The sequence below is a fragment of the Myotis yumanensis genome, unplaced genomic scaffold (assembly GCF_028538775.1).
Source record: "Myotis yumanensis isolate MYYU_CA2020_CCGP unplaced genomic scaffold, mMyoYum1.0.hap1 SCAF_2, whole genome shotgun sequence".
Lineage (NCBI taxonomy): Eukaryota > Metazoa > Chordata > Mammalia > Chiroptera > Vespertilionidae > Myotis > Myotis yumanensis.
Genome location: NW_027223753.1, coordinates 82,890,570 through 82,914,343, shown reverse-complemented (window position 1 = coordinate 82,914,343; position 23,774 = coordinate 82,890,570). Strand labels below are relative to the sequence as shown.

The 23,774-nt window shown below is 42.8% G+C and overlaps 1 protein-coding gene across 7 annotated transcripts in view; it reads left to right on the top strand.

Moving 5' to 3' along the window:
• Positions 1-5,975: 5,975 nt before the first annotated feature.
• Positions 5,976-23,774, top strand: part of SIRT5 (sirtuin 5) — a 34,807-nt gene continuing 17,008 nt past the window's right edge. Inside the window, exons 1-4 of one of the 7 annotated variants that reach the window (XM_070405706.1) lie at positions 5,976-6,117; positions 14,751-14,927; positions 16,620-16,769; positions 20,627-20,760. In XM_070405706.1, the coding sequence (XP_070261807.1) occupies positions 16,655-16,769; positions 20,627-20,760 (249 nt within the window). In that variant the 5' untranslated portion in view covers positions 5,976-6,117; positions 14,751-14,927; positions 16,620-16,654. The other 6 variants (XM_070405705.1, XM_070405704.1, XM_070405707.1 and 3 more) reach the window with 6 other exon arrangements.

Sequence of the window (23,774 nt, the reverse complement as noted above, 5' to 3'; positions counted from 1 at the left end):
ATGTAGGCATTTATCACTATGAAATTCCCTTTTTCTTTGCTCTTGCCGCATCCCATAAGTTTTGGTATGTTGGTCTCCATTTTCATTTGTATCAAGACAGTTTTTGATTTCTCTTTTTGTTCTTTCTTTGGCCCACTGGTTGTTAGCAGCATGTTGTTTAAGAACCACATGTTTGAATTGTCTAGTATTCTTCTTGTAATCCTATATAATAAAGCCTAATATGCTAAGTGTCCGACCATTGGACTGTTCGACCAGTCGCTATGACATGCACTGACCACCAGGGGGCAGACGCTCCAACCGGTAGGTTAGCTTGCTGCTGGGGTCCCGCAGATTGGAACTGGGCGAGACGGGCTGGACATGGCCTGGAGCCCTCCCGCAGTCCCTTCCCAGGCCCGATTGTGCACCGGTGGGGTTCCTCGGCCTGGGCTGTGCCCTCTTGCAATCCAGGACCCCTTGGGGGATGTCAGTGAGCCAGTTATGGCCCGATCCCCACAGGCCAGGCTGAGGGACCCCACTGGTACATGAATCTGTGCACCGAGCCTCTAGTTGATTTATAATTTCATACCATTGTGGTGAGACAAGATGTTTGATAATGATTTCAATCTTCTTAAATTTATTAAAAGATCGATCATAAGATTTATTATGAAAAATCTTCTGTGTGCACTTGAGAGAAGTGTGTATTCTGCTTCTTTTAAATGAAATGTTCTGCATATGTCTATTAAGTCCATCTGGTTTAACATGTTGTTTAAGTCTAATGCTTCCTTACCGATTTTCTGTCTAGGTGACCTATCCACTGATGAAAGTAGGGTATTAAAGTCCTCTAATATTATTGTAGTGCTGTCTTGTCTATCTCTCCCTTTAGGTGTGCTAATATTTTCTTTATATATTTAGGTGCTTTTATTTTGGGTGCTTAATCTTTATAAATATTATATCCTCTTGTTGGAGTGATCTCTTTATCCTATATAATAAAAGCCTAATATGCAAATCAACTGAATGGCAGAACAACCGGTGGAATGACTGGTCGCTATGATGCACACTGACCACCAGGGGGCAGATGCTCAATGCAGGAGCTGCCCACAGGCACCAGGCCAGCCAAGGCAGGTGCCAGCGGGGGGTCCCCCGTTTGCCCCACTGGTTGCCCCACAGATTGGCCCTGATGGCGGCCAGGCCTAGGGACCCTACCCATGCACGAATTTTGTGCATTGGGCCTCTAGTCATTATATAATGCTCTTCTTTGTCTCTTACTACAGTCTTTGACTTAAAGTCTATTTTGTCTGATATTAGTAAAGCTACTGCAGCTATTTTTTGGTTTCCATTTCCATTTTCTGTGCATATGTGCCCTTAAACCTGAAGTGTGTTGCTTAGAAGCAGCAAATAGTCAGGTCTTCTTTTTTTCTTGTGTGTGCGTGTGTTTTTTTTCATTCAACTACTCTGTCTTTTGATTGGAACATTTAGTTCATTTACATTTAAAGTACATATTGATTGGAATGAAAGTATTATTATTGTAGCAAGTGTTTGTGGCTGTTTTAGAATTCCTTTCTTATTTTCTTCTTCTCTTGCTCTTTTTTGTAATTGATGATTTTCTGTAGTGGTATGCTTAGATTCCTTTCTCTTTAGGGTCTTGCTTTGTTGTCACCATGAGGCTTACATAAAGCAACTTATATCTATAACAGTGCATTTTAAGTTAATAACAGCTTGTTTGAATGCATTTTTATTCTACCTCTCCCCATGTTTTATCTTGTTATCAATTAACAAATTATTTAAAGTTATTTATCCAATATCTTTAAAAATACATTCATTTTTTTCTAATTAAATCAGCCAGAATTACTTTCTGTTGCTGCAATTAAGAACCAGACTGCTGCCCTGGCTGGTGTGGTTCAGTTGGTTGGGCATCATCCTCTGCACCAAAAACTTAGGGGCTTAAAACAACAAACATTTTTACTATCTTACAAGAAACAGAAGTAGCTTAGCATGAAGATCCCTCAGCACCAGTCAAGCCTTCAGATGATAGCAACTCTTAGCTGACATCTTAGCTGCAACTTCATGAGAGATCCTGAGCGCCATCTCACAGCTAAGCTGCTCCCAAATTCCTGACCTACAGCAACTGTGAGATAATAAGTGTTCAAGTTTTGTCATAATTTGTTACATAGCAATAGATAATTCTAAATCTATACCCTCGTTTTTTGTTTATAGCCCTTTTTTTCTTTAAAAACATGTTTTTATTGATTTTAGAGAGAGAGGAATGGAGAGAGAGAGAAACATTGATGTAAAAGAGAAACATCCATTGGTTGTCTCCCTCATGTGCCCTGATCAGGGATCAAACCTACAATCCAGGAATCAAACCAGCAACCCTTGGGTGCACAGGACAATGCTCAACCAACTAAGCCACACAGACCAGAGCTACAGTTCTTATTTTTTAAAGTCAGGTTGTTGAGATATAATTTATATACAGTAAAATTCATCATTTTTAGGAGTACAATTTTATGAATTTTGACAAATATATATATATAGTCATATAATCCCCTCTACAAAGAAGAGATAGAATACTTCTATTTCATGCTTTTTTTGTAATCAGTCCTTTACTCCACCCACATCACTGTCATTTAATCTGATTTTTATGCCTATAGCTTGCATTTTCCAGAATGTGATACAAATTAAATCAAGCAAATTTTGAGTTTGGTTTTTTTCACTTAACATGATGCTTTTGAGAGTTGTCCATACTGCTGCATGTTATTCATTTCTCCCTTGTTATTCCTTAGTAGTATCTCTTTGTAAGGCTCTACCACAATTTGGTTATCCATTCACAATTGATGGACATTTGAGTTACTGCCAGGTTTTGGCAATTTAAAATACAGCTGCTATATACATTAGCTTTGGGATGTTTCTGTGCACATGTTTCCATTTTAATTGAAATACCCACGAGTGAGATTTCTGGATCAAATGGATCACAAACCTAAATGTAAAACCTAAACCTATTAAACTTCTGCAGCTACATTTTCCAATACAACTTTCTGTAGTGATGGAAATATCGTATTATCCTGCCCCCCTATCTTCTGTTCACCATCCCTTACAATTCAGTTCAGTTATTCGTGTCAATTTTATTTTCTTAAGTGTGGGTTGTGTGTATTGTTGCTGTATTAGATGCAGACTTGTTATATACAGACTAGAGGCCTGGTGCACAAAATTGCGCACTCGCGGGGGGTGGGGGGAGGGGTGGGTCTCTCAGTCCTGCCTGTGCCCTCTCACATCCTGGGAGCCATTGGGGTATGTCAGGCTCAGGGCTTCTGGCTGAGCTGCACTCCCCCTGTGGGAGCACACTGACTGACCACTCCTGCATTGAGTGTCTGCCCCTGGTGGTCAGTGCACATCATAGCGACCAGTCATTCAACCTTTTGGTCGATTTGCATATTAACCTTTTATTATATAGAACTAGAGGCCCAGTGAACAAAAATTTGTGCACTCACGGAGGGGGAGGGGGGTCCCCAGCCCGGCCTGTGCCCTCTCGCAGTCTGGGATCCTTCAGGAGATAACGACCTGCTGGTTTAGACCTGCTTCCGGGTGGCAGAGGGCAGGCCCAATTCCTAAGTGCAGCCCCTGGTCAGGCTCAGAGCAGGGCCCATTGAGGAGTTGGGGTGCCGCCCCATCATGCACAGAGCAGGGCGGACCGGGAGGTTGCAATGCCACCCTCAGTCACACTCAGGGTAGGGCCGATTGGGGGGTTGGGGCACCGCCCCCTGTCACACTCAAGGCAGGGTCAATGGGGAGGTTGCGGCGCCACCCCCTGTCACACACAGAGCAGGGCCCATCAGGGGGTTGGGGCGCTGAACCCTGTCACACTCAGGGCAGGGCCAATGGGGAGGTTATGGCTCTACCCTGTCACACACAGAGCAAGGCCCGTGGAGGGGGGTTGGGGTGCCACCCTCTATCACCCACAGAGCAGGGCCGATCAGGGGGTTGGGGCACCGCCACTGTCACACTCAGGGCAGGGCCGATGGAGAGGTTATGGCTCTACCCTGTCACACACAGAGCAGGGCCCATGGGGGGGGGAGGGGCGCTGGGGGCGCCGCACCCTGTCACACACAGAGCAGGGCCGATCAGGGGGTTGGTGCGCTGCACCCTGTCAAACACAGAGCCGCAGGGCAATCAGGGGATTGGGGAGCTCCCCCGTATCAGGCACAGAGCAGGGCAGATAGGGAAGTTGTGGCCCCGCCCCCTGTCACTCACAGAGCCGCAGGGCGATCAGGGGGTTTGGGCGCTGCCCCCGTCACGCTGATCCCGGTGCCGGGAGGCATATTACCCTTTTACTTTATAGAATAGAGGTCTGATGCATGGGTGGAGGCTGGCTGGTTTGCCCTGAAGGGTGTCCTGGATCAGGGTGGGGGTCCCCACTGGGGTGCCTGGCCAGCCTGGGTGAGGGGCTGAGGGCTGTTTTCCGGAAGCGAGTGACTGAAGCTTCCAACCGCTCCTTGTTTTCTTTTCTTTTCTTTTTTTTTTTATTCTGGGCCAGCTTTAGCTCTGAGGCCTCGCCGCTGAAAACATCGATACAATGATGCTAAAGCCCGGCTGAATGAAAGCCGGTTTCTGGGGTTTTGTTTAGCTTTTTATTTGCAACATAGTACATAGTTACTTAGAGTTGCAGCTGAGAGGGAGGCAGCGGCAGGTGGGGAACATTGGAGTCCGCAGTCACTGGAGCAAGCAAGCCTCATGTTCGCTTCAGTGCCTGGCTGCCGGCGCCATCTTGGCTGACAGTTAATTTGCATATACTCACTGATTAGCCAATGAAAAGGGTAGCGGTCATACGCTAATTACCATGTTTCTCTTTTATTAGTGTAGATAGTAAGCTAACTCTCAAAATAAACTGTGGGAAATAGTTAAAGTTTGATTGGGAAAACCAAATGTTAATGTAACTTTTTTTTTGCCCCAGAGTTCTCAGACCACTGCTCTTTTGGATCCATTGGCACGCTCCAAAGCAATTACATACATTCTAGGAAAAGTAGTCCTGGAGGTAAACCGGATTAAAGAAAAAGAAAGAGCCCTAACCACTTTGGCTCAGTGGATAGAGCATTGGCCTGCAAACTGAAAGGTCCCAGGTTCGATTCCAGTCAAGGGCATGTACCTTGGTTGCGGGCACATCCCCAGTAGGGGGTGTGCAGGAGGCTGATCAATGTTTCTCTGTCATCGATGTTTCTAACTCTCTATCCCTCTCCCCTCCTCTCTGTAAAAAATCAATAAAATATATTTTAAAAGGAAAAAAACAAGATGCCAGATTTTAAGAGTCGCCAGTCCTCGAAGCCCTGACACTGTTTCCTTCCCACGGCATGGGTAAGGACCCCGGCACCAGCACTCGGGTTTGGTGGGCTAGCCTGGGAACCCAACGAACCATCCCTGGAAAGTGATGTTCCCGGGAAAGCCCCAACATCTGAAACGCTCTGTCCTGATTTGTGCGATCCAGCTGCGGCTCAAGAGGGAAACAGGGAGTAATTCACGACATCACGACATATCTGGGAAGCTCTCAGAGACCAGGCTCGGCGCGGTCTCCTCCCTCGCCCCGCCGTCACCCAAACAGAAAAGCAAAGAAACGAACGTTAATGATGAATAAGACCCGGGACCGGCCCCCACCGCGCAGGTGTGGGTCTCAGGCAGGGGCCGCTGCAGCCCGCGCAGTTGGTCGCTCCGCCCGGCCCCGCCCCGCCCCGCCGCCTCCTGCCCGCCCCTGCCCCGGGGCGCCACCGCCTCCTGCAGGGGCGTGTCCGCGGGCCGGTCCCGGGGCCTCTCTCAGCTCCCGCCCGGGTCCGCCGACGACTCGCTCCCGCGAGCCGCGCGCAGCTCCCAGTGCGGACTCGGGCCGGCGTCAGAGCGCGCATGCGCAGCCAGTCTCTGCCCTCCCTCTCCCATCCGCACCCCCGCCCCCACCCCCACCCCCGCGTTCGGGGCTCCGGGCGTCGGCGGTTGGGCGGGGGAGGACGGGCGGATGCGGGGAGGGGAGCGGCCCGGCCTCTGCGGGAGGGCCTAGGCTCCTCGGCCCGGTGTCCTCTGGCCCCGCACCGGGGCGGCGGCTGCACGCGAGACCAGGGCGGGGGCAGGAAGCCAGGCTGCGAAGTAACGCGGCCCGAGCAGGTGGGCTGGTGGGCCGCTGCGAGGGGGGCCGGGAGCCCCTGTGCGGAGCGCCCCCTCCGAGCAGTCGCCCCGGTCAGCGCAGCGTCCGGGTGGCAGAGGGTAGGGGCCTGGGGCGGCGCGGCGGCCGTGGGCCTGGGAGGCGGGGTGGGATTGGGGCAGTGTGTAAGGTGCAGCTGTCAGGACAGTGACCGGCCTGGCCGCGGGGTGTGAGAGGGGCAGAAGCCGGCCGGGGAGGGAGATGCCCTAGGCTGTGCGGGTTGATGGTCCGGGGACAGTTCGGAGCTTGGCCCTTTGTGGGGAGCCGTCTGTCTGGAGCCCGGGGAGGAGGTGCCTCAGAGTTTGGTGGGAAACCAGGCGAGGGCGTCCCCCGGGAGCCAGGAGAAGCAGGAGGAGAGGTGAGCAAATGGGTCGGAGACTGGACTTCATCGGGGTTTGACCTGGCGGAGGTCGCCAGTGACCTTGTCGGGAGCACGTGGTAGAGGAGGGCGGGGAAGGAGCCTGCGGATGTTGATAGCCTAGGACCGGTGCATTGCATAAGTTTAGCTCATGGGTGTTCAAAGTGTTTATTGAACGCCTGTGTAAGTTTTTGGAGTTCCTTTGCAGTATACTTCTCATGTGCTTTAATTTTTTTTTTTTGCGTGAAATATTTTTCTCTTGCATTCCTGATATAACCTTTCATTTATTATATTTTTCAGAATTAGTAGGTTGCCCCCTTTTTCCCTCAGGGAACATACATTTTTTCTTTTTTCCTACTTCCATAGGTGAGTTTCAGGTTTCACAAGAAAGCCTGGTTACACTGGGGACTGCCATCCCAGCGGTTCTCAACCTTCTTAATGCCTCGACCCTTTAATACAGTTCCTCATGTTGTGGTGACCCCCAGCCATAAAATTATTTTCGTTGCTACTTCATAACTGTAATTTTGCTACTGTTATGAATCGTAATGTAAATATCTGATATGCAGGATGTATTTTCATTGTGACAAATTGAACATAATTAAAGCATAGTGATTAATCACAAAAACTATATGTAATTATATATGTGTTTTCCGATGGTCTCAGGCGACTCCTGTGAAAGGGTGGTTCGACCCCCAAAGGGGTTGCTACCCACAGGTTGAGAACCGCTGCATTAGACTCATGCCAGTGTACCACCTCGGGAAAGTCTGTTTGATGAATGAGTTTATTTCCTCCCCTGAGGCTTGTCTTCTCCCCCTGAAGATATAATCAAGGCAGAATAATTGGTAGTTTCACCCTGGGCAGTTTTCACCCTAGGGGTTTCTGAAGGGGATAACCTGAGTTCTCATTGCCCTGTGGCCTTTCCCTTTTCTTCTGGGAACTTGCTTTTACACTTGAACAGGGCTGTGAGCGTGTGGAAGGTAGGACCACTGCCCACTCCCACTCCCCCCAGGAAAGCAAATATATGTTGGCACACAGACAATAAATACTTTGTGGTAGCCTCTTTAAAACAGCCTTATGATCTGAGCATTTCTGATCTTGGAAATAAATTTCTGGTGGCACTGACCAGAAAAGATGCGACCATTTTGTTTTCATTCTCTGCTTTCACATTTACTGAGAGATTTGCAGACCATCTTGTAAATTAACAGGAAATTTGGCAAAACAATTCCCACATTTATTTAAAAAAAAAAAAACCCAACATGTGAAATGTTGACTAATAAAACTGGTAGTAGAATGGATTTTGTAACCTGGCAGACCAAAATTTTCTCACTGGTTCATTATGTCAGCTATACATTAGATTTTCAGTAATATTAAGTATGATAAAAATTTGAAATTTAAAAATATACATTTAGAGCATTTATAATTTTATACAATTCTTGAGTGTGTGTATACGTGTGTGTATAATACATGTATGTCATTAAACATAATTCACATGAGAACTAAAGTTATCTTTACAAAATACTTGCTGACTGCATTGCCTAGGCAAAGGATCTAGAAGCCAGTGATTTTTTGGAAATGTTGAAACATGAGCAAGTAAATCTTTTTTCTATTTTTTTACTTTGAGTGGAGTGCTATGGTGAAAATAATTATTACTTAATAATGAAAACATTTGAGTAAAGAAACTTAGATGAAAAATAGTAATATTTTACCCAGATAATACAAGTCCTAATGTTGTCAATCCTACAATTAAAAATTCCTTAATACTCTCTGACAACTCAACAGATTCAAACTCATGTTCACAGTAGAATGAAGACTTGTCTTCATTGCACAGCTACCCAGCAGATGACCCATCCTTAGATCCTCGTGTAGAAGAATTACACTGATAGCAGCATAGTCAACTGCCTCTGCCTTGTAAGAGCATCCAAACCTGTAGTGAATTTTTATAAGAATTTATTTGAGCCAAACTGATGACATTGCCAGAAAGCAAGTTCTCATTCTCTGGAGAATTAGATTTGCAGTTTCTTTTTCTTCTTTTTATTTATTGATTCTAGACACAGAGGGGGAGAGGGGAAGAGAGAGAGAAGCATTGATTTGTTGCTTCACTTATTTATACATTCACTGGTTGATTCTTATATGTACCCTGCCTGGGGATTTGAACCCTCAACCTTGGTATATGGGGATGATGCTCTAACCAACTGAGCTATCCAGCCAGGGCCTGAAGTGTCTTTCTTTTTTTTTAATCCTCACCCCAGGATATGTTTTTATTGATTTTTTTTTAGAGAGAGGAAGGAAGAGAGATATAGAAACTTTGATGTGAGAGAGAAAAATTGTCTGGTTGCCTCCTGTATGCACCCCTCTAGGATCAAACCTGCAACCTTTTGGTGTGTGGGATGACACTCCAACTGACTGAGCCACCTGGCCAGGGCTGCAGTTTCTTTTATGTATTGAAATTAAAGAGGTAGCTAAGGAAGATTACATAAACAAGATTATATGCTTTCTTGAGGGTGATTATGCTTATTTCAAAGGTGTATTAACCTAGATGCACAAAAACAATGGACAGGTCTTGTTTAAGGCAGAGATAAGCCTCTTAACTAAAAAGTTATATGTCTGCAGTGTGACTACCCACCATGACCTGCATAGTTAGAAATTTATGATGATCAGATCACCCTGTGAGGCTCCTTACCTAGAACCCATTTTTCATCCATACCTCTGTTGATTATCTGTTATTTTTTATCCTCACCAGAGGATATTTTTTCCATTGATTTTTAAAAGTGGTTATCAGTTTTCTCATTTTTAAAAAATATATATTTAATAATTTCAGAGAAGAAGGGAGAGGGAGAGATAGAAACATCAATGATGAGAGAAAATCATTGATCGACTACCTCCTGCTTGGCTCCCACTGGGGATCAAGCCCGAAACCTGGGCATGTGCCCTGACTGGGAATCGAACCATGACCTCCTGGTTCATAGCTCCATGCTCAACCACTGAGCCACACCAGCTGGACTTTAGGATCTTTTAAATTCTTTTTCTTCTGGTTATTTCTCCATTGATATTTAAAGAGAATGGAAGGGAGTGGGAGAGAGAGACCAAAACATCGATGTGAGAGAGACACATCGATTGGTTGCCTCTAGCACAGCCATGACCCGGCCTGGGGATGGAGTCTGCAACCAAGGTACATGCCTTTGACCAGAATTGAACCCATGACTCTTCAGTCCGTGGGCCCACACTTAATCCACTGAGCCAAACCAGCTAGCCTAAATTCTTTTTTAAACAATTTATCTTTATTGTTGAAAGTAATACAGATGTACCCCCCCCCCCTCATTTGCCCCTTCCAGCCTCTCCCCTGCCCAGGCCTTCACCACACTATTGTTTGTTTCCATGGATGTTGCACATCCTTTATAATAAAAGCCTAATATGCTAAATGTCCGGTCAGTCGGCCTTTCAACCAATCAAAGTGTAATATGCTAATGATATGCTAAGGCCACTCAACTGCTCGCTATGACGTGCACTGACCACCAGGGGGCAGATGCTCCAACTGGTAGATTAGCTTGCTGCTGGAGCCCTCCCGCAATCCCTCCCTGGCTGGCCAACCTCTTGCATCCCTCCCCAGCCCTGATCATGTACCCGTGGGGTCCTTGGGCCTGGCCTGGACCCTCTCACAATCTGGGACCCCTCAGGGAATGTGAGAGAGCCGGTTTCGGCCCAATGGCAGAACATCTGGTCACTATGATGTGCATTGACCACCAGGGGGCAGACACTCCATGCAGGAGCTGCTCCCCAGTGGTCAGTGTGCTCCCACAGTGGGAGTGCCACTTAGCCAGAGGCCGGCTCATGGCTGGCAAGCACAGCAGTGGTGGCAGGAACCTCTCCTGCCTCCATGGCAGCGCTAAGGATGTCCAACTGCCAGCCATCAGTTGGACATTCCCCAAGGGCTCCCGGACTGCTAGAGAGCACAGGCTGGGCTGAGGGAACCCCCCTTCTGAGTGCTCTGGGCCTCTAGTTTACATAAAGTTCTTTGGTTAATCTCTCTCCATCCCACCCCCTCACCTCTGCCTTCCCTCTGAGATTTGACAGTCTGTTTCATGCTTCTATGTCTGTGGATCTATTTTGTTCATCAGTTTATTTTGTTCTTTAGATTCCACATATGAGTGAGATCATGTTATACTTGTCTGACTGGCTTATTTTGTTTAGCAAAATGCTTTCCTGGTCCCTTCATGCTATCTCAAAGGTTAAGAGATCCTTCTTTAAATTCTTAATGACTTTTAAAATCTTACCTTCATGTCTGCCCTTGCCAGTGTGGCTCAGCTGGTTGGTAGTTGTCCCAACCACTAAAAGGTTGCCAGTACCATTCCCAGGGTTATAGCTCTATCCCCCATAGGGGACATGCAGGAAGCACCTGATCAATGCTTTGCACTCACACTAATGTTTTGGCCTCTCTCTCTCTCTCTCCCTTTCTCTCTCTAAAAATCAATAAAAAAGCCCCCAGTGTGGCTCTGTTGCTTGAGCATGGTCTCATGAACCAAGAGGTCACCAGTTACACCTGGCCGGTGTTGCTCAGTGGTTGAGTGTTGACCTTTGAACCAGGAGGTTACAGTTCAATTCCAGGTCTGGGCACATGCCCAGGTTGTGGGCTTGATCTCCAGTATGAGGAATGCAGGAGGCAGCCAATTGTTGTTTATCTCCCTCTCCCTTCCTCTCTCTAAAAAAGTAAAAAAACAAACAAAAAAACCCCACACATTTAAAATACCAATAAAATATTTTTAAAATGTAATTTAAAAAACAAAATAAAATCCTACCTTCATGCCTGAGAAAAAAATATGACAATTTATTCAGGAGTTATTCAGAATTCTTTGGCCATAAATGGGAATGTTTGCTAACATTTAAAATTAACAGAAGAAAAAAATTTTCTAGATCAAATTGATGTCTCCTAATTAAAATATTATAAAGCAACAGTGGAATCAAACATCTTTGGGAGAAATAACTAAAGACATATATTAAGCTCAAAATGATAACGTAGTAACTTCATGCAACATGTAAGGAGCTTTTAGTAAAGTTAGACAGTATTGAGTACTTTACAGTTTTCAAGATGTGCAAGTTTAACAATATCATCTATGACAATATCTTAAAGCCTCAAATGGATCTGAGAAAACTCCTTTTTTAAAATTTACCTTTATTGTTGAAAGTATTACAGATGTCCCCTTCTTCCCCCCATGGACCTACTTCATCCCACTCCACACACCCCCTCCCCGGGCCTTCCCAGCACTAGTGTCTGTCCATGGGCTATGCGTATATGTTCTTTGGGAAAAAAACCTTTTCTTGATCATTATTAAAGCTAGGTTGATAGAACAATAACTCGTATTTTTGTAGATGTTTAAATCTTTCCATAATTAAAAAATAAACTATAGTAACACCTTACTTATCCATTACTAAGGTATTCCGATAATTAATTTTTCCAAACAAATTGAAGCTTGTCAAAGCTTATCATGCCCTTGCTGGTTGAAAATCATGCCAAGCTATTTTCTCCATGGGGTGATTTTCATGATGGTTGGGCATTCCATTGTTAGAGTCTACAAGCTGCTCACCAGAGTGGCCTTCCTGGTGGTGGTGTCTGAGTCTGCCCACCTTCTCCACTGGTAACCGGTCAGCCAAGTGCCTTTTCTGACTCTGACCTAAATTCCCTGAGAAAATGACTCCAGGCAGCCAGAGGCTCTTGTCTCCTGAAGTGTTCTGGACCAACACTACCCCATTTTCTCTTCGGTATTCCAAGCTTCTTGTTTAGTTTTTTTTTTTTTTAATTACAGCAGAGACAGGTTACAATGAAAATTTGTTGACATGCTTTCTTGTCATTAAGTGAGGTTTATTGAAATACAATTTATATACTATAAAATTCACTCTTTTTATTATAAAGTTCTATGAGATTTGAAAAACAAGCACAAAATAAAGACAGAATTTTTCATTGCTTTTTTTATTGATTAAGGTATTACATATGTGTCCTTATCCCCCCATTGCTCACCTACCCCCACTCATGCCCTCACCCCTCTGGTGTCTGTGTCCATTGGTTAGGCTTATATGCATGCATACAAGTCCTTTGGATGATCTCACCCCTTACCCCCACCCTCCCCTACCTTCCCTCTGAGTTGCGAGAGGTTCATCAGTCTTGTTTATCCTTTCAAAGAACCAGCTATTGGTGTTATTGATCTTTTTTTTTTTTTTTTTTGGTCTCTATGTCATTTATTTCCACCCTGATCTTTATTATCTCCTTCCTTCTGCTCACTCTGGGCTTTTCTTGTTGCTCTCTTTCTAATTCTTTAAATTGTAGAGTTAGATGATTTATTACCATTTTTTCTTGTTTTCTGAGTTAGGTCTGTAGAGCTATAAACTTCCCTCTCAGGACTGCTTTCACTGTGTCCCATTGATTATGGATTGTTGTGTTTTCATTGTCATTCATTTTCAGGATGTTTTAAATTTCTTCTTTGATCTCTTTGGTAACCCAATCATTGTTTAATAGCATGCTATTAAGCTTCCAAGTGTTTGAATTTTTTTTTATTGTTTTTATTGTAGTTTATTTCTAATATTATGCCATTGTGATCTGAGAAGATGCTTGATATGATTTCAATCTTCTTGAATTTGGAGAGACTTTGCCTGTGACCTAATATGTGGTCTATCTTTGAAAATGTCCCATGTGCACTTGAGAAGAAGGTATATTCCGTGGCTTTGGGGTGAATTGTTCTGAAGATGTCAATTAAGTCCATCTGATCTAGTGAGTCATTTAGGATTGTTGTTTCTTTGCTGATTTTTTGTTTAGAGGATTTATCCAGTGATGTCAGTGGGGTATTAAAGTCCCCTATTATGATTATATTGTTGTTAATCTCTCCCTGATATCTTCCAGGAGTTTTTTTTTTATGTATTTGGGTGCTCCTGCATTGGGTGCATACTAGTATATGTTTACTAGGATTATATCCTCTTATTGTATTGATCCCTTTAGTATTATGAAGTGGCCTTCCTTATCTCTTGTTATGGCCTTCACTTTGAGGTCTATTTTGTCAGATATAAGTATTGCTATCCCAGGTTTTTTTTTTCATTTCCATTTGCCTGATTGATATTTTTCCATCCCTTCACTTTCAGTCTGTGAGAGTCCCTTGTTCGGAGTTGGGTCTCTTGTAGACAGCATGCATATGGGTCATTTTTTTTTTTTAATCTATTCAGCCACTTGATGTCTTTTGATTGGAGCATTTAGTCCATTTACATTTAAAGTTATTATTGATAAGTACTTGTTTGTAGTCATTTCAATTTTTTGTGCCTGTGTTCCTTCTTCCCTTTTTATTTCTTCTTTTTATACCAGTCCTTTTACCATTTCTTGCATTGCTGGCTTGGTAGTGATAAACTCCCTTAGCTTTTTTTTGTCTGTGAAGCTCCTTATTTACCCTTCAATTTTGAATGATAGCCTTGCTGGATAGAGTATTCTTGGATTCAGTCCCTTGCTTTGCATCACTTTGTAAATTTCCTTCCATTCCTTTCTGGCCTGATGTGTTTCTGTTGAGAAATCATTTGATAATCTAATGGGATATCCCTTGTAGGTTAACTTTCTGTCTCTCTCTTGCAGCCTTTAAGATTCTCTCTTTGTCCTGAACGTTTGCCATGGTAATTATGATGTGTCTTGATGTGGGTCTTTTTGGGTTCATCTTGTTTGGGACTCTCTGTGCTTATGTGACTTTTTTCTTCTTCACATTAGGGAAGTTTTCTGATATTATTTCTTCAAATAGGTTTTCTAACCCTTGTTCCTCTTCCTGTCGTTCTGGCACCCCTATTTTTCATTGCTTTAAAAAAGTTTTTTGCCGAAACCGGTTTGGCTCAGTGGATAGAGCGTCGGCCTGTGGACTGGAAGGTCCCAGGTTCGATTCCGGTCAAGGGCATGTACCTGGGTTGCGGGCACATCCCCAGTAGGAGATGTGCAGGAGGCGGCTGATCGATGTTTCTCTCTCATCGATGTTTCTGACTCTCTATCTCTCTCCCTTCCTCTCTGTAAAAAATCAATAAAAATATATTAAAAAAAAAAAAAAGTTTCTTGGGCCTCCTTGCCTCCTCCCTCCCCCAGACCCTGAAAACCATAGATGTGATTTCTCTACTTACAGTTTTGCCTTTTCAGAATATCATATAAATGGGAACCATTTGAAATCTTGCTCCTGGCATATGTCATCAGTTTGGCTCACATAAACTCTTATAAATATTTATTCTCTACAGGTTTGGATGTTTCTTACCTTCACATTATACGCTGGAAAGGGCATGGTGATGAAATTGACAAAAGGGTGCAAATGTAAACATGGTTGGAAGAGACTTCTCTAAGGAAATGATATTTAAGCTGAAATGTAATGCATGGAAAGGGCCAAGGGAAGAATATAATGGCAAAAAGAAAATCAGGTACAGAGGACCTGAGCAGAGACTAAATAAGGGTGTGGTAGGCAACACATTGAATGCAGGAACAGATATGAGAAGTGAGTTATATTCTATTTAACCCGACATTATAGAGATTTGCAGAAATGTAATCAATACCACTACTTTAAGTACATTTTTGTTATTGTTGAAAATATAGTTCTTTTTTAATAAAAATATGTAATGGGTTAAAAAAAAAGAATATCTCAATGGTCTCAAACATGTAGCCTTTCACTTAGTATAATGCTTATCTTCCTTTTTTTAAAGAAAACTTTATTTTGAAATATTTTTAAGTTTACAGAAATGTTGCAAATATAGTACACAGAGTTCCCATGTACTATTTACCCAACTTCCCCTAAAGTTAATATCTGACATAAATTACAGTACAGTGGTCTGAACTAGGACATTTACATCTATTCCGTACTATTAACTAATTTTCAGACTTCATTCAAATTTTGTCAGTTCTCTCACTAAAGATCTTTTTCAAGTTCTGAATCCAATCTAGGATATCACATTGCATTTAGTTGTCCTGTTTCTTCAATCTCCAACCTGGGACAAGTTCCCTGTCTTTATCTTTCATAACCTTGATAACGTTTTTAAAGAGTATTAGCCAGTTTTGCTGTAGAATGACCCTCAATAGGGATTTTTCTGATGCTTTCTTATAATTAAATTGAGCAAATGCATTTTTTGGGGAAAATACAACACAAATGATGTTTTGCCCTCCTCATTGCATCCTACCAGGAAGGTACATGAAGTCAGTGTCTTATTACTAGGGGTTCACTTTGACTACTTGGTTAAGATAGTGTCTGCTAGGTTTTTCCACTGCAGGTTACTATTATCTAATTCTTTAAAAATTCATCCATGTTGTTTTACGTATTAGCAGTTGGTTCTTTTATTGCTGAACAGTATTTCATTGCATGGATAGACCACAATTTGTTTACCCATTTATACGTTGATGGCCATTTGAATTGCTTACAGTTTTTGGCCTCGCACTATCTCATAGGCCTTGGTGTTCTCCTATTAAACATAAATAATTTCACAGAACACCTTTATCCTGTTTATTGTCATAAAAATATTTTTCTGCTTACTTCAGTTCTCAGAATTTGCATTCTTATAGAACAGTATTTTAATCAAAAAATGAGAGGCCAATGATTTTCACACCTTTTTAAAAGCAGCTGAACCTGTTTTTCAAATGAATTCTCACATCTAACCCCTTCTCAATCTTCTAAGGCAGATTCTAAAATTTGAGCATCAGAATCACCTGGACACAAATGTGAGCCCCCCATCCCCAAAATGTCTGATTCATGGGCCTGTGGTGGATCCCAAGACTTTGTATTTCTAATAAAATCTCAGGTGGTTTTGTTGCTACTGGTCTGGGGAACCACACATGAGAACCACTGCTCCAGGGCACATAGGTGCTCTTGAGAACCAATTGAAAACAGCTGAATACCATGAAGATCTGACACTAAAAATATTGTAAAGGCCTTCATATGTACATATATAATATATATAATATAGATGTACATATATATCTAATACATATATGTATGTAATACATACATGTATGTATGTATATATTTAGTACACATATATGTAATATATATGTACATATATAATGTATATTTGTGAAATACAAGTATTTTCTGATTGTTTCTATTTGTTTTTGTGATTTTTCTGAAGTCCATCTCAAGAATTAATACTATAAAGAAAACCTGATGGGACTTCTCCAGATTGTCCCCAGACGATTAATTTCCCAACTGTATTGTGGATTGAAGTCTCCAGTTGCCACAGGAACCAAGATTTGCCTAACAATGGCTCGTCCAAGTTCAAGTAGGTCTTTCTTAGCCTGCCATCTCCTCATCTCTAATGGAATTTGAAGTACCTGAAAGTTCCTACACTTTGAGGGGAATGATTATATCGAAGTGGGTGCTGGGCAAGATTTTGGAAGAGGCCATTCTGTCCTTTTCTCCTTAGGCAAGCCCCTTCCAAGACAGGTCAGAGATGATCTCTTAATAGTTAAGGTAAGTCTGTTTAAGACTTTGTTGCTTCTCATAAAATATTTGCACTTACGCCTTTCACACATGATTTGTATTTTAAACCCTTCAGCTCTCTGCAGAAGAGAAAAGCTGATGATTGTCCTACAGCAGGGGTGGGCAAACTTTTTGACTCGAGGGCCACAATGGGTTCTTAAACTGGACCGGAGGGCCGGAACAAAAGCATGGATGGAGTGTTTGTGTGAACTAATATAAATTCAAAGTAAACATCATTACATAAAAGGGTACGGTCTTTTTTTTCTTTTTAGTTTTATTCATTTCAAATGGGCCAGATCTGGCCCGCGGGCTGTAGTTTTCCCACGGCTGTCCTACAGGGTAATATTGGATTAAATTTTTTACTGGACAGAAATGATTTGTATCTCTAACCAAACACAGGTTTGGCTGCTTGCAGCAACCAAAGCCAAACTTGTAAGACAGGTGCTCGTGAGAAGGAAATAGGTTTATTCAAGTGCTGGCAACCTGAAAAGATGGGGGACTCTCATCCCAAAGATCATCTTAACACCTCAGTGCAGGCAGAGGTTTTTATTAGGAAGGAGAGGGAAAGCAGAACAAAGAAATCAGGGGTAGGTGGGGTTGAAAGTTCTCTATATGTAAATCAGCACAGTCCATTCCCAATAATTATCTTAAAGCTGGTCAAGTGGAGGTCATTTTTATGGTTGAGAGTAAGCAAGTCTCCTGGAGCCAGCATGTCCTTCCCTGATACTAGTTCCTGTAATATGCTCAGAAGGCTGCTAGTAATTTATGGCAGGCATGACAAGCCTGACCTTTGTTTTAAGGCATCCATCCTCTTCCCTGATTTGGGGAAATTATATGTTATTTAATCAAGAAGGTTATTTTGTTGATTAGCATAAGATTTCATGTATCCTCTGTAAATCTCTACCTGACAAAAACCTACAAGTTAACATATCTGGGCCCTTCCTCTGTAGTGGGTATAGAGTTTAACATATTTATATAATAAATGATCCTTTTAAACAGTGTTTCAATGTGACATTGAAAGGCCAAGTTGAACTCTTTTTGCCTCATTTTCAACTTTTGGATAACTTTTTCTAATACTACAAGTCTGCTGAATTGTAATAATACCTCCTTCCATTTTGCCCAATCTCAGGAACAATAAAGAGCCCAAATAACCCAGTTCCACTCATCTATCCAACCCTTGGTGTTCACAGCTATGCAGGACAGGCTGCTAGAGGCTGTGGTGGGACCCAGAAGCATGTGCTTGACAAAAAGTGGGTCACCTGGGTCTGAAACTGTAAAACATGCTGGTGTGTTTTCCTTGAGCAGTTAGGAAATGTCGTCTATAACACAGCTTTAACATTATTATAGCTTACATCCTGTTTTCCAAAAACCAAACCTGAGTTGACTTCTTTATCTGTTTCTAGAAATTGCTTAAAGTGGTACCTTAGCAGAACTCACTCTGACCTGGGAATCTATTCATCAAAAGGATGACAGACTTTACATTTGAGGTAGAAAAGGCATTCAGAGCGGGGGAAAGTTTTATGGGTGAACTTTGAAGTCCTTAAATATGTTTGTATGGTTCAACTCAGGAGTCATATAAATAGTTACAAGATGTAGTTAGCATCTTGTTCTCTCAGTGGATAGATCGGACTACAAACCCTGATTCACTCAGATTAGATATTTTTTTCAGAAATATTCTTGGTTGGACAGCTTTAGCAGGCCTTATTTTTCACATCAGTCCATTTCTGAAAGGTATGTGAGGGTAGGCAGAGTGTTAACATGGCTGGCAGGTAGTTGGGCTGGTTATACCTAAAGGCAACAATGTGCCTGAGCCATCTTCATTCCTTTGAGTCTTGCTGCGAGAAAAGTGATCCCAGAGAGCTCCAGGAATGTGGCCGGCAGGGAGCTGGAGCCTCTGCTTTTCTGTTTCTGAAACCAGTTCCATCTCTTATTGTGTGCTCAGTCAGCCCAAGGGTTAACCTTGGTTGCCATTGGAAGACCAGAAAGTCCACTCCATCAGCTGTGGGACTCACTTCCATTTTTGCTGAACTTTTCTGTTAGCACAGGTTGGCCACTCCTAGACGTCTGCTTCGCGGCCCAGGCCAGCCCCAGGCAATGCTGGTCTGGCACTCGCTTTTCCAGGTAGAGGGCAGAAAGGGAGTCTCACTTCTCCCTGAAGTTTATGCTCAGCTCTGTACGGCTTCCATCTGGCCTGCTGGAGCTAAGCACTTACCCCTCGCATGAGGGCCTGCAGAGCCGCAGTGTCTGTGAGAGAAGGGTGTTGCCCTCAGCCACATGCTGGGTCCTGACCTAATACTCTGCCACCCAAGAGACACAGTGGCACTGTCAAGTCTGGCTCCTTGTTTTTATCCTGGGATGAGGACATTCTCTTCAGGGGCAAACTCATTTTGTGACCCATGTAAAGTGCTTGGCACAGCCTGGGGTGCAGTGAGCCCTCACTCTGTAATGGCTACTGCCTGCGTAGGTCTGAGATCAGGGTAGAATGCCTGGAGGTGCAGAGCAAGGCCTTTGATCAAGAGGGCAAGCCATGGTCTGTGACTATGATTACGTGCTGCCGTGTTATTCTCTATGTTCAATTCCCTTTTGTTACCCCAAGTCTCTGATGACATCTTGTTGAAAAGTCTAGCTCTTATTTGAGCCGTAAAGGAAAAAGTCATGTGTCTAGGTTTAGGGCACAGCATTTGTTCACAGGGGAGGGGCCCTCATCCTGACCTTTGGTAGTGATGCTGAAAGAAGGTAGGACTCGCGCGCGCTGCGCAGCGCGCGCGCGCACACACACACACACACACACACATACAACTTGTCTTTACTTTCTTTACTTTCATGAAGGAAGTTGCATTCCCATCCATTAATCTTCATAGCAGTCCTGTTCTGGGGAGGACAGTATTGTGCACATTAAATTGCCAAGGGAGCCCAGGATAGCAGAAGGTCAGTGATTCACAGAAGATCTCACACATGAGTGGAGGTGGAGCTGAGATTCAGAGCCAGTGCTGTGTGCCTGAAGGCCCTGCTTCTTTCTTAAGATGTTGTACATTCACACATCAAGGGCGTGGATAGCGTTTTCATGATACAGGAATGATTTTTATTTGAGTATCTTAAAGTATAATTTCACACAAGGTCAAGTTTCAAAATATAGATATCTTCTGCTTTTCCAAAGCTTGCTCTACACCAGCGGTCACCAACCGGTGGTCCATGAGGTCCAAAAGGTTGGCAACCACTGCTCTACACCACTTCACTATTACAAAAAACTAAATTAGTATCTGTTTTCGCTAACCAAAAGAAAACTGAAGAGGATTTTGCATTGAAAAAAGGTTTAAGACAAAAATAGCATTCAGCATTAGTCTTGCAGCGAGTTACAGAGACAGGGCACACCCCAGCAGCAAGAGTGGCCCCCCAAGCTCCTTCTCTGGAAGCTACATTCAGCATCAAGCACTACAGCTTTGAACTGTGTCTGTGAGCATCTGTGCTTTATCTCCACTTATTCTGTGCATCCATTAGCAAAACGTGCCCTAAGGTAGTTGCTTCTCTGCTTTATGCAAGTTTTCATAAGAAACACTCTACTTTCAGAGAGCAGGGGAAACCTAGGCAGATGATTGGTATGAGATATAAATATCCAAATGGTGCACTGGATTGATAAAGATTTTATTCTCTCTTTAGGTATGGCCGATTTTCGGAAACTTTTTGCAAAAGCAAACCACATAGTCATCATTTCAGGGGCTGGTATTAGTGCTGAAAGTGGGATTCCAACTTTCAGAGGAGCCGGAGGTTATTGGAGGAAATGGCAAGCTCAGGTTAGTAGTGTTTCCAGAATATTAAGAGGCTGTTCTGAATGAGGTCATAACAGAGTTTGACTCAGAACCTAATGATGGCTGAAACCCAGAGAGCAAAGTTTTGAAATTGGCAGCGACTCTTGTCCTGTTCATTTTGGCATCGACACAATGTCCATATGATTAAGATCTGAGATTTAAGCAAAGCAGCCACGTCCCTTATTTTTTAGGTATGTATAATTTGCATTTTTTCAGATAAAAAAAGTAGAATCAGAAAACCCTGATTAGCATAATTCATTACTATAGATATTGAAATTAAGTATTACACATTTTTAAAGTTTCTGTGAACTTTTCATATTAACATTGAAGTTGAATTCTTGAAGACCTAGAGCTTAATATTCAAAACTTTATATGAAGGCCTTTAGAAATTAAGTTCTTTGGGGGTGTGCATTTTTTAAAAAAAATTTATTGAGGTATATTAGCCATACAATAAAATTCACCAATTTTAAGTATACAATTCAATAACTTCTAACAAGTGTATACAGAGTGTAGCTACCACCAAGATCACCTGTGGAACATTTCTGAACCCCGGATTATTCCCTCAAGGCCCTTTGCAGTCAGTCTCCACCACTCCCCCAGGCAATCCCTAATTTTGAGGGCAGGGAATTTTGTCTGTTTCATTCATTGTTCCTTCCCCAGCTCTGAGAACTCTGGAACAATGTAAGTGCTTAATAGATGTTTCTTGGTTGAATGAAAGCAATCATAAATAATTACTTCAATACTTGACTTCCAAATTTAGCAGGTGATTTCTTATTGAGTGAAGGGTTAATGAACCTGCCCTTCTTTCCTGAATGAAAGGTCTCAGGATGGCAAATGTTTAGGACAAGCATGTCAAACTTGCCGCCCGTGGGCCACATGTGACCCACAACGAATATTTTTGGGGCCCAGCCAATGTAATGGTATGTAAGAAACGCTTTAATAAAAATTTCGTTACTTGCCAAAACCGGTTTGGCTCAGTGGATAGAGCGTCGGCCTGCGGACTGAAAGGTCCCGGGTTCGATTCCGGTCAAGGGCATGTACCTGGGTTGCAGGCACATCCCCAGTGGGAGATGTGCAGGAGGCAGCTGATCGATGTCTCTCTCATCGATGTTTCTAACTCTCTATCTCTCTCCCTTCCTCTCTGTAAAAAATCAATAAAATATATTTAAAAAAAAAAAAAAAAAAAAAAAAAAATTTCGTTACTTAATTTTTACAATATCCCGTTATACATAATTATTAATAACTATAACATTTGCTAATGACTGATTGTTATAATCATGTTGCATTCATTTTCCTTACTCACCTTACGTGCCTTATGCGCCTTACGCACAAGACGCACAAGTGCACCATTTCTCTCCACTAACACTAGTAGCAAACATTTTAGCTGCTGATTGCCATGTCATTGGTCTTGTACTGACTTGTTTGGTGTGAAAAACAGGAAATATTTCACTTTCAGAGAACAAGAAAAATGGGTTTATTTGTTTTATGCTTATTAATTTGTGCACTTATTCAGTGCCTGGTAAGTTAATGTTCAAGAAAAAATATTAATTTTTATTAAAATGTTCTATTATTTTATGTTAACAATCACTCATTTATTTCAGCCCTTTGTATTCAGCATGTCTCTATAGAAATAAACCTATGTTTCTATGAAAATTGAAGCTTTTGTTTTTTTGAGGCCCACATAAACTTAAACCTTGTTTATTTGGCTCATGTTAGCCTTTGAGTTTGACATGCTTGGTTTAGGACAGTGGTTGGCAAACTCATTAGTCAACAGAGCCAGATATCAACAGTACAACGATTGAAATTTCTTTTGAGAGCCAAATTTTTTAAACTTAAACTATATAGGTAGGTACATTGTTATTAACTTAATTAGGGTACTCCTAAGGCTTAGGAAGAGCCACACTCAAGGGGCCAAAGAGCCGCATGTGGCTCGCGAGCCGCAGTTTGCAGACCACGGGTTTAGGATGTTCTGTCACCTCTCTGCTGCCCTCCAGGTAAAGCCTGGGGATGTAGACATGGCATCATCACCTTAAAGGTGAAGGAGAGGAGAAGGAAGAGTGAGGGCCATTAGGGTCCCACAAGAAAAAGGAGCCACAGAGAGCCTCCCCTGATTTAGAGAATCAGGGGATGGGGCTCAGATGGTGTCAGGAGGAACTTACAGAGGGTGGTCAGTCAGGTCAGAGCAGCTGATTTTGTGGGGAAGCAATAGATTACGTTTGACTCCAGCTGTGTTCCCAGGACACATACAGGGTGGGGCACAAAAGTAGGCTTACAGTTGTGAGTTCACGAAGCACAGTTTATTCTTGTTTTATTAATTAACTACTGTAAATCCACTTTTGCCCACCCCTGTATATCCAGGTTCGTGTGCTCCAGGCCACTTGTGCTCTAAGTAGAGGGCAGGAAGGAAGGAAGTACAGGGTTGAAATGGATAATCTACAGCGTAGATGATCCACTCCCCAAATGAAGGCTGACATGGCTACCAGGCAGTTAGGGACCTTTACAGTAAAATAAAATGCATGATAGCACCACTGCCACCACGGAGATACAGAATACTTTGGTCACTGCCAAGGTTCCCTTGTATGTTTCCTGTCAGCTTCCAGCCCTAGACAACTACTTCTCTGCTGTCTGTTCACTGTAGATGAGATTTGTCTGTCCTAGAAGAGGCTTTGCACCTTAAAATACATATTCGTCTATGTTTTGTTAATATAATGTGTATGGTGAGTGTGTAACTGTAAGTGATAAAAACTGAGTTTCTCAACTATGGCCATTATACTTCAATTGAACATTTTACATTTCACTTTTTTTCCTGGACAAATGATACTGACTCCATACATTTTGGTGCTCCAATCTAAATTATCTTCTTGCATATTACTTTACCTCATGTCCATAACTTCCTTGAGGGTCAAATGGGACAGGTTGTATTTTCTCTGAGTTATAATTGGGGAAATTAAAACCAATTTCTCCATGGTCCCTTGTTAGTCCCAGGATTGGGACACAGG